At 46.3% G+C, this 19,400-nt stretch overlaps 2 protein-coding genes across 4 annotated transcripts in view; one reads left to right on the top strand and one right to left on the bottom strand.

The window, feature by feature from the left end:
- The window catches only part of CD244 (CD244 molecule), a 35,433-nt gene extending 28,041 nt beyond the window's left edge, over positions 1 to 7,392 (top strand). For all 3 annotated transcript variants that reach the window (XM_050758242.1, XM_050758240.1, XM_050758235.1), the window contains 3 exons: positions 1,539 to 1,604; positions 3,050 to 3,106; positions 4,194 to 7,392. In XM_050758242.1, the coding sequence (XP_050614199.1) occupies positions 1,539 to 1,604; positions 3,050 to 3,090 (107 nt within the window). In that variant the 3' untranslated portion in view covers positions 3,091 to 3,106; positions 4,194 to 7,392. The remainder of the gene's footprint in view (positions 1 to 1,538; positions 1,605 to 3,049; positions 3,107 to 4,193) is intronic.
- Positions 7,393 to 7,495: 103 nt separating this feature from the next.
- LY9 (lymphocyte antigen 9) overlaps positions 7,496 to 19,400 on the bottom strand; it is a 29,439-nt gene continuing 17,534 nt past the window's right edge. The window contains 6 exon segments of the mRNA XM_050789526.1: positions 7,496 to 7,991; positions 11,530 to 11,601; positions 11,988 to 12,506; positions 15,825 to 16,165; positions 18,016 to 18,357; positions 18,865 to 19,140. Of these exon segments, the coding sequence (XP_050645483.1) occupies positions 7,923 to 7,991; positions 11,530 to 11,601; positions 11,988 to 12,506; positions 15,825 to 16,165; positions 18,016 to 18,357; positions 18,865 to 19,140 (1,619 nt within the window). The 3' untranslated portion in view covers positions 7,496 to 7,922.

Here is a 19,400-nt window from a genome sequence, read left to right as displayed (position 1 = left end):
GGCAGAGCTGAGCCAAAGCGTTTTTGAGTCTCCATTGCACCTCCTCATACTCCACCTCTGATATTCTGGGATTAGAGAAATTCACTCATAAACTGGAGAAGTGTCCTTTAATATTGATGGCTAAAATGACATTGATAACCCAGGCTGGGACGTCTCTCCCAAGGGAAACACTGCCTCCTGGTGGCCAGTAATAAAATACTTTCTGATAAAAATGGCTTAAAAAAAATAGAAAAAAAAAAAAAAAAATTGAGACCTGAAACAGCACCATCTTCAGTTTGGTGGCTGAGTTGTGGGGCAAAGAAAATCTGATTATAAGAGTGCTTGATATCTGCCATTTCTCTAGTTTTAGCCACATGAACTCCAACAAGAGGAACTTGTATCAGTGCAAGAAAGGGCTCCTCTCAAACTATGGTGTTGGGTGAGAATGAGAATCCTCCTCTGGAGCATCTTAAAAGGAGGATGGTTACCTGAGTTAGAGGACACCTGATTCAGGTCTAGGGAAGGAAGGCAAGTTGCCAAAGGGAGGCATTGAGATGTTGAGGAAAGAGCCCTGGAGAGTCTTGGGTTTGGATTCTGCTTCTACTGTGTATGCACTGCCTGACTTGGGCTATTTATCCTTTTGGAGCCTCATTTGTGGCATGGGGCAAATTATGATCATTCTTATTTTATAGGAGTGTTAAAAGAGTTAGAGAGGCCGGGCGCGGTGGCTCAAGCCTGTAATCCCAGCACTTTGGGAGGCCGAGACGGGTGGATCACAAGGTCAGGAGATCGAGACCATCCTGGCTAACACAGTGAAACCCCGTCTCTACTAAAAAATACAAAAAAACTAGCCGGGCGAGCTGGCGGGCGCCTGTGGTCCCAGCTACTCGGGAGGCTGAGGCAGGAGAATGGCGTGAACCCGGGAGGCGGAGCTTGCAGTGAGCTGAGATCAGGCCACTGCACTCCAGCCTGGGCGACAGAGCGAGACTCCGTCTCAAAAAAAAAAAAAAAAAAAAAAAAAGAGTTAGAGAAGGGGCCGGGTGCGGTGGCTCATGCCTGTAATCCCAGCACTTTGGGAGGCTGAGGCAGGCAGACCACGAGGTCAGGAGTTTGAGACCAGCCTGACCAACATGGTGAAACCCTGTCTCTAAAAATACAAAAATTAGCTGGGCATGATGGCGAGCACCTGTAATCCCAGCTACTCAGGAGGCTGAAGCAGGAGAATTGCTTGAACCCAGAAGGTAGAGGTTGCAGTGAGCCGAGATCGAGCCATTGCACTCCAGCCCAGGCAATAGAATGAAACTCTGTCTCAAAAACAAACAAACAAACAGAGGAGAATACACATTTAAAATAAATGCTCGACAAATAGTAGCTTTCATTAATGACAGAGCGAGACTAACACTCAGGTTGTCTGACCTCCTGGCTAGTCCAGGGCTCTTTGCACTAACACTTGAAGCTTCCATCTGGGCAGGGTTGAGGTGGAGGGATGGAAGAGATGACCTTCGTAGGGTTGTGCTGGATCTGTGCTTCTGAAATGATTTTATTTCTCTTCTCATTAGTCTTCCGCTCCTACGTCACAAGAACCTGCATATACATTATATTCATTAATTCAGCCTTCCAAGAAGGTGAGCTTCTTCCTGTGGTGATGGTGGGGTGTTGTTGATGCAGATGTGTATTTTGCATGTGTTTGCAGAGACAGTATGTGTGCACATCCTAGCAAGTTGTTCTTCATTGTGTGTATCTGAGTAGCTTCTGTTAAATGACTGTATTTAAATGTCAACGGGCCAGTGAGAAATGCCTTTCTGGTTCTGTCTGGAGAAAAATAACAGCTTCTAGACTAAGAGAACAGTAGATTAGATGAGTTTTTGGGAGTTTCTGTGGGAGGTAAAGGACAATCAGAGACAGAAAGGAGGTGCTTTGCACAGAGAGACTACGGGGTACTTAGGCCAGCTGAGGCTATGGTGAGAGATACTGGAGGGGTTTGCAAGGCAGGGCATATTGCCTGGAGCGGAGGAGTAGACTGTATCTAGAGAGACACAATCTTGACCCTCAGGGACCAGAGAAAGGTCCTGACCAGTCAGTCACCTGCTGGTGGAGGCCTCCAGACTGAGGCAACCCATCGTCATCCACTGAAATCCTTCTCCAAGCTGAGCTCATAGCTCTCTTGTGTACTTGGAAACAGAGTTGGGTATCCTGGTACCCATGGTCATTATTTTTCTCTTGTGTAGAAGGGGATGGGAAGAGTGGTGTTCCCAAGGCTGGAGCCATAGTATGAAGCCAGAAAACCTTACCATGGTAGCATGGGAAGTTGGGAGTCCACATAACTGTGGAAGTCCATGCAAGTCAGGGACCACAGGTTTGAAGGGGTTTAGGACAGATTTTCAGACTTTTCATTCAACCTCCTTCCAATAAGCCATTCAACCTACTTGGATCCCATCATGAGAGAGATTTATTTTTAATTATATGCTACAATATAAGGCCTTATAGATGTTCATAGGCACCACGTTCACATGCTTTGGTATATGAAAACTCTATGTGCTACTGAATGTGCCTCTGAATTCTAGTGTCCTTGGGTTGGCAATTGCTTATATGCCTGAATTGTTTACATTAAGGGTGTATGTACACCATGTGTTGAAGAGTTATATGGTTTGGGGCAGTATTTGCATTAGGATTGCCTTGCGGATATGTGTGTGTGTGTATGTGTATGTGCTCTGGGAAAGTGTATGTGTGCGTGTGTGTGTGTGCGTGTGTGTGTGTATATACACACATACATATATACATACACACACATATATGTATGGGTTTTAGGTGTATGTGGGTATGGAACAGTAAATTCTGATTTTGGTTCAGAAATATCATATTATAGGCAAATACTGTATATATTGTGTCTTCCCTGGAGACCATAAACACCATTGTTTGCTCCTGGGGTGACAGATTCTATTCATTTTCCGGCTGAGAGTGCCTCAGAATTTTTCTGGGCCCTGAGTCTCTTTTGGGACCTCTCACATCACTTAGGAGTGGGAGAGCACTTATCTCGAAGTTAAGCATTCTTTACCTTCTGAATTTCTAGCCTGGATCCAGAAAGAGGAACCACAGCCCTTCCTTCAATAGCACTATCTATGAAGTGGTAAGATTCTGGAACTCCTCAATGGGTTTAGTGTCTGTGGCATAGCCCTGAAATCTAGCCATGAAAGGGTACACTTAGGAAAAGGTCATCCACATGGTCTCAGAGTTGTAGGGAATTTAGAGATCTTCTAATGCAAGCCTCTGTTTTAGAGATGAAGACACTGAAGGCCAAGGAGAGTGAGGGTCTAACCCAAGATCATGTTGCGTGTTTAGATACGATACTTATCGGGCAGCTTGGGTTCTACATTAGGGCTGTCCCCAAGCTAGTTCCCAGGCTGTGGGCCACAAACTGGACATCTCCCCTTTCCAAGAATGGTTGCGGGAGGGGTCAGAGAGGGAAGATAAAGCACTCTAAATGATTTTCTAAAATTAGCAAGTCTTTGGGAGCCATTGCAGGACATAGGTGATCTTAATTTTCTTCAGGAGTGGACACTATTCAAAGATGACCACTGAGCCTGGTGGCTGAATTCCCATCAGAGCTTTTAGAGACTGGGAAGGAGGGACTCAACATTTCTTGGGAGTTTATTATGGATAAGGTAGCCTGCCAGTGTCTTCACATGAATTATTTTATTTAATCTTCACAGAATGCTACAAGATAGGTATAATTATACTTTCCATTTATACTCAGAGAAACTAAGGCATGGAGAGCATCCCTCATCCTCCCCCCCGACCCAGTAGCCTCACACTACACCTGAGCCTCCCCACCTGTGGTCCAATAAAGATGCTGCCATTGGTCACAAGGGAGGGGGTGGATGGCTGCCTGCCGGTATTCCTGGCACTTCAGCTATCACCCAACATTAAAGCCAACTGGACAACCTAGGGTCATAGAGGGCACTGTGTAGACTCAGATAGCTTGTGAGGTCATGAAAAAGCATATATGGTTAAGAGAGCACTGGAATTGGAGCCAGAAGAACTAGATTCAAGTCCCTCCTGCACTTCACCCTAGTCGTGGACCCTGAGTAATTTGTTTTACCACTCTGAGCTTCATTTTTAAAATCTGTAAAATGGGGATGGCAATTCATACCCCACAGGATTGTTATAAGGACCTCCCAGTGGAAGTGCCTGAAGTTTCTCCTTTTCTTTTGCAGATTGAAAAGAGTCAACCTAAAGCCCAGAACCCTGCTCGACTGAGCCGCAAAGAGCTGAAGAACTTTGATGTTTATTCCTAGTTGCTGCAGCAATTCTCACCTTTCCTGCACATCAGCATCTGCTTTGGGAATTGGCACAGTGGATGATGGCACAGGAGTCTCATAGAACAGCTCCTAGTTTGGAGAGGATATGGAAATTTGTTCTTGTTTTATATTTTGTTTTGAAAATGATGTCTAACAGCCATGGTAAGAGCAAGGCTGTTAAATAATATCTTCCAGTTTACAAATCAGACATGAATGGGTGGAGGGGTTAGGTTGTTCACAAAAGGCCACTTTCCAAGTATTTGTAATCTAGGAAGTGTATGTAAGTGATGTTATCAGCATCGAGATTCTGTCCACCTGATTTTCAAGCTGTCCCTTGTCTCCTTTTCTCCTCAATCTGGGTTGACTGCATTTCTAGACTCTCCCTGGGCCCGGGCCCAGGCCCAGGCCCAGGCCCATCTTCCAAAGCAAGAGGAAGGAACGATAATGGTGACTCAGGGGAAGAGGAAGCAGCCCTCCGCTGAGAGCCTGGACTGTCTGGCTGTGAGCTGCCTGGCAGGTTCTGCACCAGGAGCCAGGGCCTGGGCTTCTCAATTGCAGAGAAAAAAACTTTCCCCCTACATCTCACACCTTTACCTCTGGCCAGTTGGCCACCAGGGGGAGTAAGCTGAAGGGAGAGTAGATGGTGCAAAGCAAGCCCATCTCTGAGTAGAAAAATCACCCGAGCACATGCCAACCTGATAACTGGGGGTTGAGACCAGCTTTGTCCACGGTATGATGTTTGATTTATGAAGACACATTGTTAGAAATCCATTTTGGCTTCTTTTTTTTTTTTTTTTTTTTTTTTTTTTTGAGACGGAGTCTCGCTCTGTCTCCCAGGCTGGAGTGCAGTGGCGCGATCTCGGCTCACTGCAAGCTCCGCCTCCCGGGTTCACGCCATTCTCCTGCCTCAGCCTCCCGAGTAGCTGGGACTACAGGCGCCCACAACCGCGCCCGGCTAATTTTTTTTTGTATTTTTAGTAGAGACGGGGTTTCACCGTGGTCTCGATCTCCTGACCTTGTGATCCGCCCGCCTCGGCCTCCCAAAGTGCTGGGATTACAGGCGTGAGCCACCGCGCCCGGCCCATTTTGGCTTCTTCATAGAAGTGGCTTCCCAGAGGAAGAGGCCTCTCAGAAGCCATGTTCTATTTAAGTTCTGAGTCCTGATGAGTGCTCCCTAGGTGCACTGATGAGGGCTCAGGCAGCTGAGAGCTGAGCACGAGGCAGTTGGAATCTAGACACTATGCTGGGTTCCCTGAGTCGTCAGTCCAGACATTTCAACAAGGCTGTGGGGAGCAGGGCGGAGACTCTGGCTGGGCCCAGGAAAGGGACAAGGGTGAACTGGGAGAGGACTTACTCAGAGATCCCAACAGGTGATACTGCACAAAGCCTGGTTCTTCAATTGTCCTACCCTGTATCTAATACAGGAGTTTCATATAAAACTGTGATATCGTGCAGATGCAGTCTGAATTCCTTACCTGAATTAAATTTATGTATCCTCTCCATATCCTGCATTTTTATTCTCTATAGCAGCCAAAGGACACTTGTGGGCCGTCCATAAACATGTCTGTTTGAATACTGCTGTAGAGGGTCTGGCTTTCTGGTGAGCTGGCAGTGTCCTTCAGCCCTGTTCGCACTGGGACAGCACAGAACCAGGCACCAGGGGCTATTCCATCTTGTGAAGGAGAGCCAAGGCATGCACTTGCTCACACCCTGCAGGATCCCTCCCCCCTGAGACTGTGCTGCTGGCCAGGCTGGCTTCCTCCTGGAGAGAAGTGTGAACAGATGACATCTTAAAGCAAGTGTGAAGCTTAAAAACCAGGGAAATATATTCAGAAGGAGTCTGGTACTGGGAGTTGAGTTGCAGAGTCAAGGAGTTCAGTGAGCAGAGGCAGCAGGAAATAACGGGGGTCAGAAACAGTCCAGATGAACACCAAGGACTCTGACCACTAACTGCTGCTGGCCTTTCACGTGTCCTGCATAGATCTTGAACCGGCCAGATTTATTTAAGGAGCAGAAGAGACCCTATGGGGTCAGGGCTTTTGAGGATGCAGTATTATGGAAAGAAAGATGTACAATATCACCATGTTATATGTCTGATTGTTGAGCTTCCCTGATAATGTCTCACAAAGATAATTATCCATGCAACAAGCCAGTCAATGAACAAGCAGTAATTAAGCTCCTGCTGTGTAGGAAGCACTGCTTGAACCCCTGGGAGTACCCACTGCAGGTAACAGAAGCCATACTGATTCCAGGCCCATGTGCAGGAGAGCATGACAGAGGCAGCACACAATTAAAGGACCTAGATGGGCTGCAAGGTGATGGTAATAGAAATGTACGCTAGAGTATCATGAATATAAGTCAAGCATAGTGCATCTTACAGGCAGAAGAGAGGGCTGTAGCCACAGTCTTGGGGAGAGATACTGTGGGCATTCTGTATCCAGACTGGACAATAAGGAGGGAAGTTCTTTTAGGTAAATATGGGAAGCTCATTTGAAACAGGCATTTTAAGCACCTTTACAAAATAGCAAAAGAGTAATACACACATACGGTTTAAAAAACTCCAGCAGTGCAAAAAATTGTGCAGTAAAAAATGTCTCTTTCCCAGCTTGAGATTCCCAGTTCCTTTCCAGAAGCAGCCACTAATGTTTTTTGTATTTCTTTCCAAAGCTTTTCTATGCCTATGTAAGCATGTAGACTTACATTTTTTTCTTTTCTTTCTTTCTTCTTTTTTTCTTGAGATAAAGTTTTGCTCTGTTGCTAAGGGTAGAATGCAGTGGCGCGAACTCTGCTCACTGCAACTTCCACCTCCCAGATTCGAGTGATTCTCCTGCCTCAGCCTCCCAAGTAGCTAGGATTACAGCCATCAGGCCAAGCTAGTTGTTTTTTGTATTTTTATTAGAGACGGGGTTTCACCATGTTGACCAGGCTGGTCTTGAACTCCTGACCTAGAGTGATCTGCCCACCTTGGCCTCCCAAAGTGCTGGGGTTACAGGCATGAGCCACCGCGCCTGACCAACGTACAGTTTTTTAAAAATCCAACTGGTAGCATACAATACACATGGTCCTGAACTTTGTTTTTTCCACTCCATAATGTATCTTAGAGCCCATTCCATATTAGCACCTATTAGTCCTTGCTTGCTTTCCAAGCGGCAGGGTTTGCCGTTGCATGGGTATATAATCGTATATGTAACTGGATTCTCACCAAATGGACATCTAGGTTATTTCCTGCCTTTTATTTTAAATAACACTGCAGTGAGCATGATTTTACGTACATCTTGTGTCATGTGTGACAATTCTCTTGGGTTCATTTCAGCAGTGTTGAGAAGGTGGTGTAAAGGTCAGCTGGTCCAGGTCCCTCAGCAACATTTGACCAGTCGTGGTAGAATTTCGAGAAGGAAACGCTATGAGTGTGGGAGGTGACAAATGGGGCAAAGACATCTGAAGCCCATAGGCTCCAAGGAGGAGCCTGTGTCTGAACTATTAATGGGCTTGGGAGGCCTTGAGTGTGAGAAGGATGGGGAGGGGCCACATCCAGGCATCTCTGAGGCACTGAGGTGCTTCTGTCTGTGAGCCCCAGGCCCCATGAGGTCCAGCTGACTCTCCAACCCCACGGTCCCGGGAGACGGGCAGCAGCTGCTTTTCCTTTCAGGTGAAATTTTCATAGGTAGGACTTTCAGGAATCTCAAGATCATTCTGTTGTGGTGGCAGCACGACCTGTGAGCCAAAAATCCACAAAGAATATGGTTAATAAAGCCCTGGAAGAGTGAGGCTGTTGAAAGAGGACGGCAAGGCCAGGCTATGACCGGTCCATCCTACAGAAGTAGAATCACATGTGCTGGCCCAGGCATGGCACAATTAACCAGCCTGATGCCAAGCATTTATGGAGGATCCTAATGGGAAAGGCTGTGGGCTGGACGCTCTGCAAGGCCAATGCAAGACAGTTTAGTGCAGCAAATCCAGGGGATAAAAAAATGACAGTGAAGGGCCTTGCCCTCAAGAAGGTACTGTCAAATGATTCCTATCTCTGCCCTAGCTGGAGAAACAAAATAAACATTTATGTGAAGATAATTTAGATGGCAGAGATTAAGTTCCAAAGTAATGGTCCAGACCATTAGTCCCCAAGTTATTCCAAGGGTTCTTAGACTCCCCTGTCTGAGAGTGTTCAGGGAAGGCTCTAAAGGGCAGATGACCTCTGCACTGACCCAGAGGAGTGGGAGGCTGGGTACCAGCAACAGCTTGGGGATAGCATAAACCTTTGAGATGTTGTGCAGAGAGGTATATCAGAAATAAGAACTAAAGTAGGTTTGAGAATTTCCGGATCAAGTAGGCAGTAATGGCCTTCAGCGATCCAGAACCAGAATTCCTGGTCCTGACAATTCTGAAGACAAGGGACATATCTGTTAAGATTTTGGTTCAGGAAATGCACTGATTTCCACTTACACTGTAGGAGAGGTGGTTTTAGGGGTCTTAAGTCTCCACGGTAGTGTGGGTGCCTTACAGTACTGACCAGACATGTGGTGGTCATTCTGAAACTCAGAGCAGGGACTGACATTCATGACTTTAAGTTTGACCAATATTGACCAAAACACAAAGGGCCAGGCCGGAGTAGAAAGCAGCTCTGGGAATGCAGTGAACAGCACATATTTGGCCTCAGGTTCCAAGGCAAAGTCTCTAGCTGGCTAAGCATTAGACTACTGTCTAGAAGTCAGCATGAGATGGATGATGGTTGAATCAAACCACACATGCCAACGAGTGTTTACTGAGCAAATTCTATCCATCTTTTAAGGCCCAACCCAAATTCCTTTTTTAGGAAGTGTTTCCTCTTTACCACAGTGCAGTGATATCCCCCACCTTCAGTGTCTGAAAAACCCTTAGGAACTGAGCATACAATTTGTTAAGTAGTCAAGTAACCTTAACCCATTTATGCAGGAGGTTGCAATTTTTTGAATTTGTGTGTGAGTGAGAAATCAGACCTTGGCGATTATCTCGAGCAGTAGGATATAAATAACTCCTACATGCTTAGCGTTCCAATAATGGAACACTAGGCATAAATGCAACATATGTATGACCTGTGTGGCCACTTATATGCGGAGTTTTTTCAATAAACATTACACTGAGTGTGCCTGCCTCTCCTGTCTCCCCTTTTACCTCCTCTATCTCTTTTACCTCTACCACTCTTGAGAGAGCAAGACCAATCCTTCCTCTTCCTCCTCAGCCTACTCAATGTGAAGGGTGAGGATGAAGACCTTTACAATGATCCAAATTCCACTTAATGAATAGTAAATGTATTTTATCTTCCTTATAATTTTCTTAATAATTTCTTTTCTCTAGCTTACTTTATTGTAAGAATACAGTATATAATACACATGACATGCAAAATATGTGTTAATCGAATGTTTATGTTTTTGGTAAGGCTCTGGTCAACAGTAGCCTATTAGAAGTTAAGTTCTGGAGAGTCAAAGTTACATAATGATTTTTGATTGCATGGAATGGGGTGGGGTTGGCACTCCTAAACCCCTGAATTGTTCAAGGGTCAGCTGCAGTCTTTTCTTTTCTTTTTTTTTTGAGATGGAGTTTCGCTCTTGTTGCCCAGGCTGGAGTGCAATGGTGCTATCTCGGCTCACTGCAACCTCCACCTCCTGAGTTCAAGCAATTCTCCTGCTTCAATCTCCTGAGTAGCTGGGATTACAGGTGCCCGCCACCACACTCAGATAATTTTTATATTTTTAGTAGACATGGGATTTCACCATGTTGGCCAGGCTGGTCTTGAACTCCTGACCTCAGGTGATCCACCTGCCTCAGCCTCCCAAAGTGCTGGGATTACAGGCATGAGCCACCAGGCCTGGCCGAGAGTTTTTTAAAACATATTTTTTTGAATATGTTATAGGGAGGGAATTTGGGGGAGATTTGAAAGCAGAAGTATGAATAGACCGGATGTTTTCAGGAAAGTGAAAATGGAGTGGACAGTCAGATCAAGGTGAATTATTTAAGATTACTCAGGATTATCTTAAAACGCCTCATAGTCTTAATACTGGAACTTCCAACTACTGTCTTTGTGACCTTAGGCAAAATTAACTTCCTTGAATCTCAGCTTCTTCGGCTACAAAACATGGATGACAACACTTTTCTAGAGATATTACAAAGATCAGAGAAGAATGTGTATCAATGTATTGTATCTGTAAAACTTCATATAAAAGCAAGTTAGTTATTATTATCATTATGATTATTTAATGATAAATTCTACCTGTAAGGGATTTTTTTTTTTTTTTTTTTTTTTTTTTTTTTTTTTTTTTTGAGACATGGTCTCACTCTGTCACCCAGGCTGGAGTTCAGTAGCATGATCTTGGCTCACTGCAGCCTTGAACTCCCCGGCTTAAGCAATCCTCCCACCTCAGTGTCCTAAGTAGCCGGGACTACAGGTGTGTACCACCATGGGCCTGGGTAATCTTTTTTGCATTTTTTATAAAGACGGAGTTTCACCATGTTGCCCAGGCTGGGATTTGTGTTTTTTTTTTTTTTTTTTTTTTTTGAGATGGAGTCTCGCTCTGTTGCCGAGGCTGGAGTGCAGTGGCGTGATCTTGGCTCACTGCAAGCTCTGCCTCCCGGGTTCACGCCATTCTCCTGCCTCAGCCTCCGAGTAGTTGGGACTACAGGGGCCCGCCCCCAAGCCTGGCTAATTTTTTTGTATTCTTAGTAGAGATGGAGTTTCACCATGTTAGCCAGGATGGTCTTGATCTCCTGACCTCGTGATCCACCCGCCTTGGCCTCCCAAAGTGCTGGGATTACAGGTGTGAGCCACCGCACCCAGCTGGGATTTTTTTAAACACTAGAATAAAACTAACGTACTGTAGGTAGTGGCATATTTTCCAAAAATTCTTGTTGTTAAATTGTGAGCTAATTTTCAATGATTTTGAGAAGCTGCCATTTAGGTAGATTAGGATTAGGGTTGGAGATAGAGTTAGAAAACTATAAAGACCCTACCTTGTTTGAGTTTATAAGCTGTCATTCAGGTCAGTGTTAAAAATAACCAACATAAGATATTAAATCAATTAGAAATGTTCAGCCTTTGGTCATACAGATATCAGGAATGTTTGTTTACACATTTCTGTTGACCATGGAATGTATCTGAGGGGTGCATAGTAGGTAGAATTTAAGATCCTTAGCCGTGGGAATCTAGGATTTTCAGTTCAAAGGGTCTAAGGAATAGTTCCTCACTCTGTGGGCCTTGGGATACAGAGAAAGTTGTTCTCACCGTCTGAGGTTTCTGTATGGAGCAGTAGATTGTGGCTGAGCTCTCTTCCATCTGAGAAACTGGGGTCTTTCCCTGTAACAGACCAACACCAGATGAGCCCTAGTGACCCCACATGAGAGCTTTTCAGTTTTACCCTCAACCCTTGAGGAGAGGGGATACCCCCCAGCTTCCCATCTCACACAGAGGGTGGGAGCTGCCTTAGTGCAGTGGGGACGGTGCCTCTGCTTCTCCAACACCTCCCTTTTTAGTGGCCTAAGAATGAGAGCTGAGGGAGAAGTCCCTCCTTCCACAGGATCCCAAGGTTGGGTAAACATGGACACAGCCATGAGTCCCTGCCCATGTGCCCCTAGTCCTGTTTCCAGGCCCCAGCCCCCAGTTTGGAGGAACTAGTCAACCAGGATCTCAGATGCTGCTAGATGTGGGAGGAGGAGGAAGGTGTATTGATCAGAAGGGCTCACCTGTAAGTTGAAGAACACTTGTGCATACATGGTGTTCTTTCCAACCACAGACTCAACTTCTGTGACATATGGAGTGACGGGATCATAGTCTGCTTGGCCCTTAGGGGCTGGGTCATGTCCAGCACCCTCCTGAGTGACCTGGTCACACACCTCGTCTCTTCCATTGATGGGCTTGTGCACCTTGGGCCTGTCCGCATCCTCCTCAGTTGTGATGTTGCTGTCAGAGCTGCTGTCTGAGGCGGGCCTAGGCCGTTGCCTGGCAGGCCTGAGGGGAGTGTCCAGCTTCTCACACTTTTGAGAGAGCACAGAGTATAGCATGTGGCCAGCTGTGGGTTCTGGAACACCTTGTGCAGGGCTGATAAAAGTATGCCAACCCCACCTCTCTCTTGCTTTGCTGCAAGGCCCCAGCCTGCTCTGACGCTTGCATTGGATGAGGCCTAGAAAACTGAGGGAGATTGTTTTTTTCCTGTCTTCCCTCAGGGAGTCCATTCCACTCTCCCTTCCTCCTTTCAAGCATTCATTTATTCATTCATTTGATAAATATTAAATATGACATGTGATAGACTTTAGCAACTCTCTGGCCCTGTGGGATACACCATGCCAAGCATCATGACAGGTACTCTGGGGAAACACAAAGGTAAACTGGACCCGGTCCTGGAGGAGCACCCTGTCTAGCTGGGGAGTCGCGTGCATGTGTAAACCAGTAATGTAAGGCCAGCTTTGCCAAGTATTCCATGGAACATATGAGGAAAGTGCAGAGTTGAGAGGAGATGACTCTGGTTAGAGAAGCAGAGAGGAACTCATGAAGGTGGCAGAATTGAGGTGGGTCTTGAATAGGGATTCAATATTTCGATGAGTGGAAGGGTATTCTAGGTGGAGGAGGGAGCAGCATGATTAGAGGCAGGTGTAAAGCCTGGAGCAGTCTCCTTTTCCAAAAGGGTGATATTAAAAATACTTAACAATTGCAATGGTCAGGGCTTAGGCAATCAGCATGGGCACCTGTGAACACTGGCATGGTGGACACGCTGTGAGGGCTGGTGTGGCCCACTGGGTGGATATGCTGTGAATGCTGTCACGGCACACTGGGTGGATGTCAACCCTGCCTGTGGGGCACGTGAAGTAGCCCATTTTGATGTAGGAGTTAAGAAGAAATTACTTAGGCAGATAGTAAGGGTATGGGAGTCCTTGGTAAGGCTTTTCTTTCTATTGAAAAGCAGCCCCAAATCATTTTCCAACAAAGAGCAGCCTGCAAGCTGGGAGCTTGCATGGGTGAATGCCAGCAGGGACTAAGGACTAGACATTTTCAAAATGGTGGCTCCATCTTCCCTTCTCTGCCAGCCACTGGTATTGTAAGGAGCATATAAGATGCATATAAGATGGTGGTGATCAACTGGAAAATCTATTTGCATAAGAAGATTAGGGTGGGGGAAGCAGCCTTCCCCAGGCACTATGTAAACGTCATACCTTATTAAACGAATCTGTGAGCCCTACGTAAATCAGACGCCACCTCCTCAAACTGGACTATAGAACTCAGCACATTCACCAGCAGCCGGTCCCCACCCTGAGACCCCTTCCTCCATAGAGGAAGCTGTTTCTCTTTTTCTTCTCTTCTACTTATTAAACCTCCGCTCCTAAACTCCTCGTGTGTGTCTGTGTCCTAAACTTTCCTGGCAAGTGAGGACAAACCCTGCGTTTATATCTCAGACAACATAGCCCTTTCGATTTGCCCTGATGCTCATATTTTTTAGTAAGTGCCTACTATGTGCGAGGCACTGTTCTAAATGCTTTTCATGAATAAGTTTATTTAGTCTGCATAAAACCCCATGAAGCATAAAGAATAACTATCCGTGTTTATTTTTTGTAGATGAGGAAACTCGAGCACATAAAGATTAAGTATTTGCCTGAGTAAGTGGTAGGGCCAGGATTTGAACACAAGTAGTCTTGTCCCTGATGCTCTTAACCGCTGCTCAATCCTGCCCCCTCCCTGCTGACCCCTCTTTCTCTTTCGCTCAATACTGAGTGAAAATAGGTAGACACCTTCATTTTGGAAGGTAAGAAAACTGAGGCTAAGGGATTCATAAGGAGAAGAGCTAGGGTTTGAGCACAGGATTGCCCTACCTCAGAACCCATACACCTGACCACTTGGTTATATTGCCTTTTGAACAGACAAAGGCTATTAGGAGCTATTGAGGGTTTTAGAGAAGTCAGTTGAGCTTGGCAAAGTGATGAGAGGGAATAGTCTGTAAGGAAACTATTAGCATATTTTAGGAAAGAAGTAACAAGGAATGAGAATGACTGTTAATAAGTACTGGCAAAGTAAATTAGTTAAACAAATGTGTAGAATAGAATAAATGGGAGTCAGTTTTAATCTACAAATGTTAATATTGCTGGGATGTACTGGTAAGATCAAAAAGCAAGGTTTAGAAAAGTGTTATAGATTGCTCCCATGTGTGAAGTTAAAGGAACACCCTTCCCACACAAATATGTATGAAACCTGCAAATGAATTAAAAGTTTCTGAAAGGATTCAGGTCTGTAGAAATCTCAGCAGTGGTTGTCTGTTGGGGGAGAGACTTAGAACCTGGAGATTGGAATTTGGAAAGAGAGCTACTTTTAACTGTATGCCATGTGAATATATGTCTTTTTTTTTTTTTGAGACAAAGTTTCACTCTTTTTGCCCAGGTTGGAGTGCAATGGTTTTCAAGCAAGCATTATTCTAGGCAAGAGGTTATAGCAGTACCTGAGGCAGACAGTCCCTCGGTAGAGAGGTTTATGGCTTGCCCAGTGTCACAGAGTTTCAAGTGTCTGACCTGAGGTTCGAGTGCAGATCCTACAGCGCCCTTAATCGCCACGTTACACTGCCCCTCTGTAAATGATATGAGGAGACTTCCAGATTCCTGTTAAGCTGGACTCTAGATCTGTCTGCCAGACACAATCTGACCCAACATTGTCAGATCCTGGGTAGACCGTACCTTTTTTCTACTTCCTTCTATGGAAGAGCAGAAGATACAGCTTAGGGTTCAAATCCAGTTTTTACGGTGTGACCTTGGGCAAGTCCCTTATCTTTTCTGAGCCTCAGTTTCTTTACCCGTATAATGGGGAAAAATGAGAGTATCTATTCTGTAGGATTGTTGCGAAGATTGTGCAAAAATGCATGAAGGCCTAGAATAGTGCTTGGCATTTAGTAAGGGCCACTGGGGCTCCTTTTCTAGCTCCCACTCACACAGCCTTTGTTCCTGGGTGGTCCACATCCCTTTCCACATCAGCTTCATATCAGATTTTCTCTACAAGCCTCTGACTGTGCTGTTCAATATGGTAGCCACAAGCTATGCATAAGCCCTTGAAATGTGGCTAGGATTACTGAGACACCAAACTGCTTCTTTTGTTTAGTTTTAGTTTTAATTTATAAATGGCTACTCAATTCCTTCTTGAAAAACTGATAAGTGTGCTTGGAATAACTTGGGTGCATACATCTATTTTTTCACCTGTAATTTTACAAAGTCTGAATATAGATTAAACACTTTCAGTGAAAATTTAGCATTGGAATAGAGATGTGCTGTAAGTGTAAAATACATACTGGCTCTCAAAGACGTAGTACAAAATAAAATGTAGTGTCTAATGAGTTTTTTTTTTGTATTGAATACACATTGAAATCATGATATTTTGGATATATTCAGTTAAATGAAATATATTATTAAAATAACTTTATTTCTTCTTGCTTTTTCTAACATGGCTATTAGAACATTAAAATCACATGCTTGGCTCTCATATATCTGTGGAAGCATGCCACTCTAAAGAGCTCTCACCCACAGCCTCCCACTGCACTTCATAAAGAATCAGTCAGGATGCAAACTCTTGGATCTGAGGCCCCGAGGCCCCGTGGCCTGAGTAAATAGAGATGGAGAGAAACCTGAACAGATGTTCTCAGAAAGAAACTGGTGGGAACTGTTGCTGACAGGGTTGCTGGCTGTGCATGTGAGGTTGGGGTGATTTTTACCACTTCTCCATGAGACGTTGAGGTGTGATTCCCCTTGGGACACAACAGCTCCCTTCTGCAGCAGGGTCCATGTGTACATGACGGCATTTCCCCCATCCTTCACGGAGCAGGTGAGGCTGACCCTGCAGATGCCATCCTTGCTGTGCCGGAGGCGCCACGTGATTTTGGGCTTCACCAGCCTCCCTGTGAGGAGAGAGGCAGACTCCGTGTGGAATCAGGCCTGGCCCCTGGGCAGTCATCTGTCTTCATTCGTTAAAAATATATTCATGAAGCCAAGTGTTGATACTGCTGGCAGAGTGCCTCCAGGAGCCACAGGAATTTTGGAGTACACCTGGCATTTTCCTCCCTACTTGTGACATCTCAGACACACCTCTTTACCTCTTGATGCTCAGGTGAGAAAAAAGGGAAATGAGGAAAAGTGAAGAAAGAAAGATACAACCTCATTCTATACAGTTAGTTACAGCTGTGAAAGCAAGCAAACCAATCAACACGGATGAGCGCAACACTTCCATGTGCTGTAAAGACCCTTCAAGGCTTGCCTTTGAGGCTGATTTGCTTACTGATGTGAGACAAGGGATGCAGAGAGGCGAGCGCTGTACCTGACAGAGTAAACGCTCAATAAATGTTAGCAACTTTAAAAGAAACAATAAGATTGACTCTATTTGTTTCCTGTTTATTCTTATTTTTACTTAACCTTGTGGGTTTCTTTATATTTGAGGCACTGTGGGCAATAGGCATGGACTTGGCCGACTTGCTGCATATTTTAACAAAACCATGATGGTGACTCTTCACAGATACCTAGACACTGACAAACTCGGGCAGGGGGTAGGCTGACCATGTCTGAATGGCACAGGTGAAGGAACAGGTAAACATAAACCATGCAAATTGCCAAGCCAAGCTCCCGTGAGGCCCAAGGCTGAGGAGGTAGAATGCAAATTCTGTTCCACACGTCCAGGGGAGCTGAGTGGCCCACCTTCTTGGAGGCCACAGTGTCTTTGGACATCAAGGGCTTCTCCCCAGTCTTCTCTGATTTCACCCCAGCCAACTCTGGCCTTATTAAAAATGATAATAGTTTATACAAATGCAGGTTGGGGCCAGGTGCCATGACTCATGCCTGTAATCCCAGCACTTTGGGAGACTGAGGCAGGTGGATCACCTGAGGTCAGGAGTTCGAGAATTGCCTGGCCAACATGGCAAAAACCCATCTGTACTAAAAGTACAAAAAGTAGCTGGGTGTGGTGGTGTGTGCCTGTACTCCCAGCTACTCAGGAGGCTGAGGCAGGAGAATCCCTTGAACCTGGAAGTCAGAGGTTGGAGTGAGCTGAGATCGTGCCACTGTACTCCAGCCTGGGTGACTGACTTTATTTTTGAGATGGAGCATGACTCCATCTCAAAAATAAAAAAATGCAGGTTGGTGAGTTCCCAGCCCCCCCCCTCCTTTTTTTTTTCTTTTTAGACAGAGTCTCGATCTTTCTCCCAGGCTGGAGTGAAGTGGCATGATCTCAGCTCACTGCAACCTCCGCCCCTTGGGGTTCGAGTGATTTTCTTGCCTCAGCCTCCGGAGTAGCTGGGATTACAGGCGCCCACCACCGCACCCTGCTAATTTTTGTATTTTTAGTAGAGACGGGGTTTCACCATGTTGGCCAGGCTAATCTCAAATTCCTGACATCAGGTGATCCACTTGCTTCAGCCTCCCAAAGTACTGGGATTACAGGTGTGAGCTACCGCACCTGGCCTCCTAGTCCCTTCTGAGACTCAATGCAGAAGGACCAGGGCAAGCACCTCAAGTTGGGTGGTAGAGGCCTAACTGGCAGCCTAGAACCAGGGGCACTTTGGCAGGTAGACTTGTCCAGCAGCTAGTCATGAGTTTTCCTCCTGTGAATCAACTGGTGTGAACTGAACAGCTGTCCTAGTGGTCTGAGGCATTTCAGTCTGAGGGAAGACCCTTGGAGAAGGGGGAGGTGGAGAAGGCAGCAGAGGAGAAAGCTTTCAGAGAAGGAATCTAATGATGGGTGCCCTGCCCAGAGACTCACGGTAGATAAGCAGGGTGACATGTGTCATGCTGGTGACTCTGGAGGCCTCTGAGCACACGTAGGCACGGTAGGGGCCGGCGTCCTCTATCTTCAGCTGACTGATCTTCAGGGAGCAGTCCTGACTGGAGACCCACACCCTGTTCTTGTAAGGATCCCTGGATTTAATGAGTGGATCTGCCGTTGCTGCTTCATCCCTCTCTTTGCTGATGACGGATGTGTTAAACAACCAGACAACCTTCTCTGTGTGCCGGCAGGCTGGGAGTGCCAGTGGCAGGGTGACTGGCTCTCCCAGGACCCCTACCACAGTCTCCCCTGTTTTTCCTCCTCTGGAGGCTCCTGGATCTGGGGTCAGAGATGAGACATTGCAGCTTCAGTCACTGTCCCTACTCGCTTGGCCTCCAGGCATTCTAAAGGGGACTGAGGGGACTGAAGTCCCTCCTCCCCCTCCTCTTCCTCCTGGCCTCCTCCTCTGAGGGGCATGCCTGCTACTTCCTCATGACCACCTGTTCCACTGGGCTCTGCCCACTGAATACTTGGACTCTCATTCCCCTTCTCTGCCCCTCTGAGGGTACCCGGAAACACCTCCACCCAAGCAAAGACCCATCAGGACTCCTGTATCCATATTGTCTTCTCCTCCCTTGCTCTAACCTTAGAGTATCACGGTGTTCTGGGCTTTCCAAGTCCTGCCAGCCTCTCTCAGGCCCCTGAGAGTAGAGAGTAAGGGGTTTTGGGGCCTGTCCTCTTGCTTCCCCACCCGCTGCGTGTCCGACCAGAACCCTAGGGTTTAGACTCCACAGTTGCTCACATTGTTTCTGGATTTCCCTCAAGGGCCAAATTGGAGCCAGGTACCTGTACAGAACTGCCCAACATGGACAGGGTGGGAGCTGGTCTGGCTGACGAGGTTCTGGGCTATGCAGGTGTATGGCAGGTCTGGCTCACAGGGCATTCGGGAGATGGTAAGAATGGAGCCTCCATTGGACTCAGAAGCATGGGGGTCCCTTGGGGTCCAGCTGTACGGAACACTTTTCTCTGCTCCCTTCACGGAGCACATTAGAGTGATGTTACAGGAGAAGTTCTCAGACGCCTTCACAGACTTCATGGTGACTTTGGGCTCCTGCAGCTGTTCTGCAGAGACAACAGCATGGGAAGATGCTCAGTTCCCTTTGCCAGCAGAAAAGCACTGAAAGAAGAAAGGAGTGATAATAGTGGAGTTGGGGGCAGCAGAGAGAGGCCAGCATTACCAGTTGCAGGGACATCTTCTCTGCAGGCTGGGTTGACGGCCTCTCCTCTGTGCTCCCATAACATCCTCTACAGGTGTTATCACCATGACTCAGCATGACTAATAGTCTGATTACTTCTCTTTCTCCCAGACCAGTGTAAGAACT

This window comes from Macaca thibetana, chromosome 1 (assembly GCF_024542745.1).
Source record: "Macaca thibetana thibetana isolate TM-01 chromosome 1, ASM2454274v1, whole genome shotgun sequence".
NCBI lineage: Eukaryota > Metazoa > Chordata > Mammalia > Primates > Cercopithecidae > Macaca > Macaca thibetana.
This window is presented reverse-complemented; position numbering and strand designations above follow the sequence as displayed.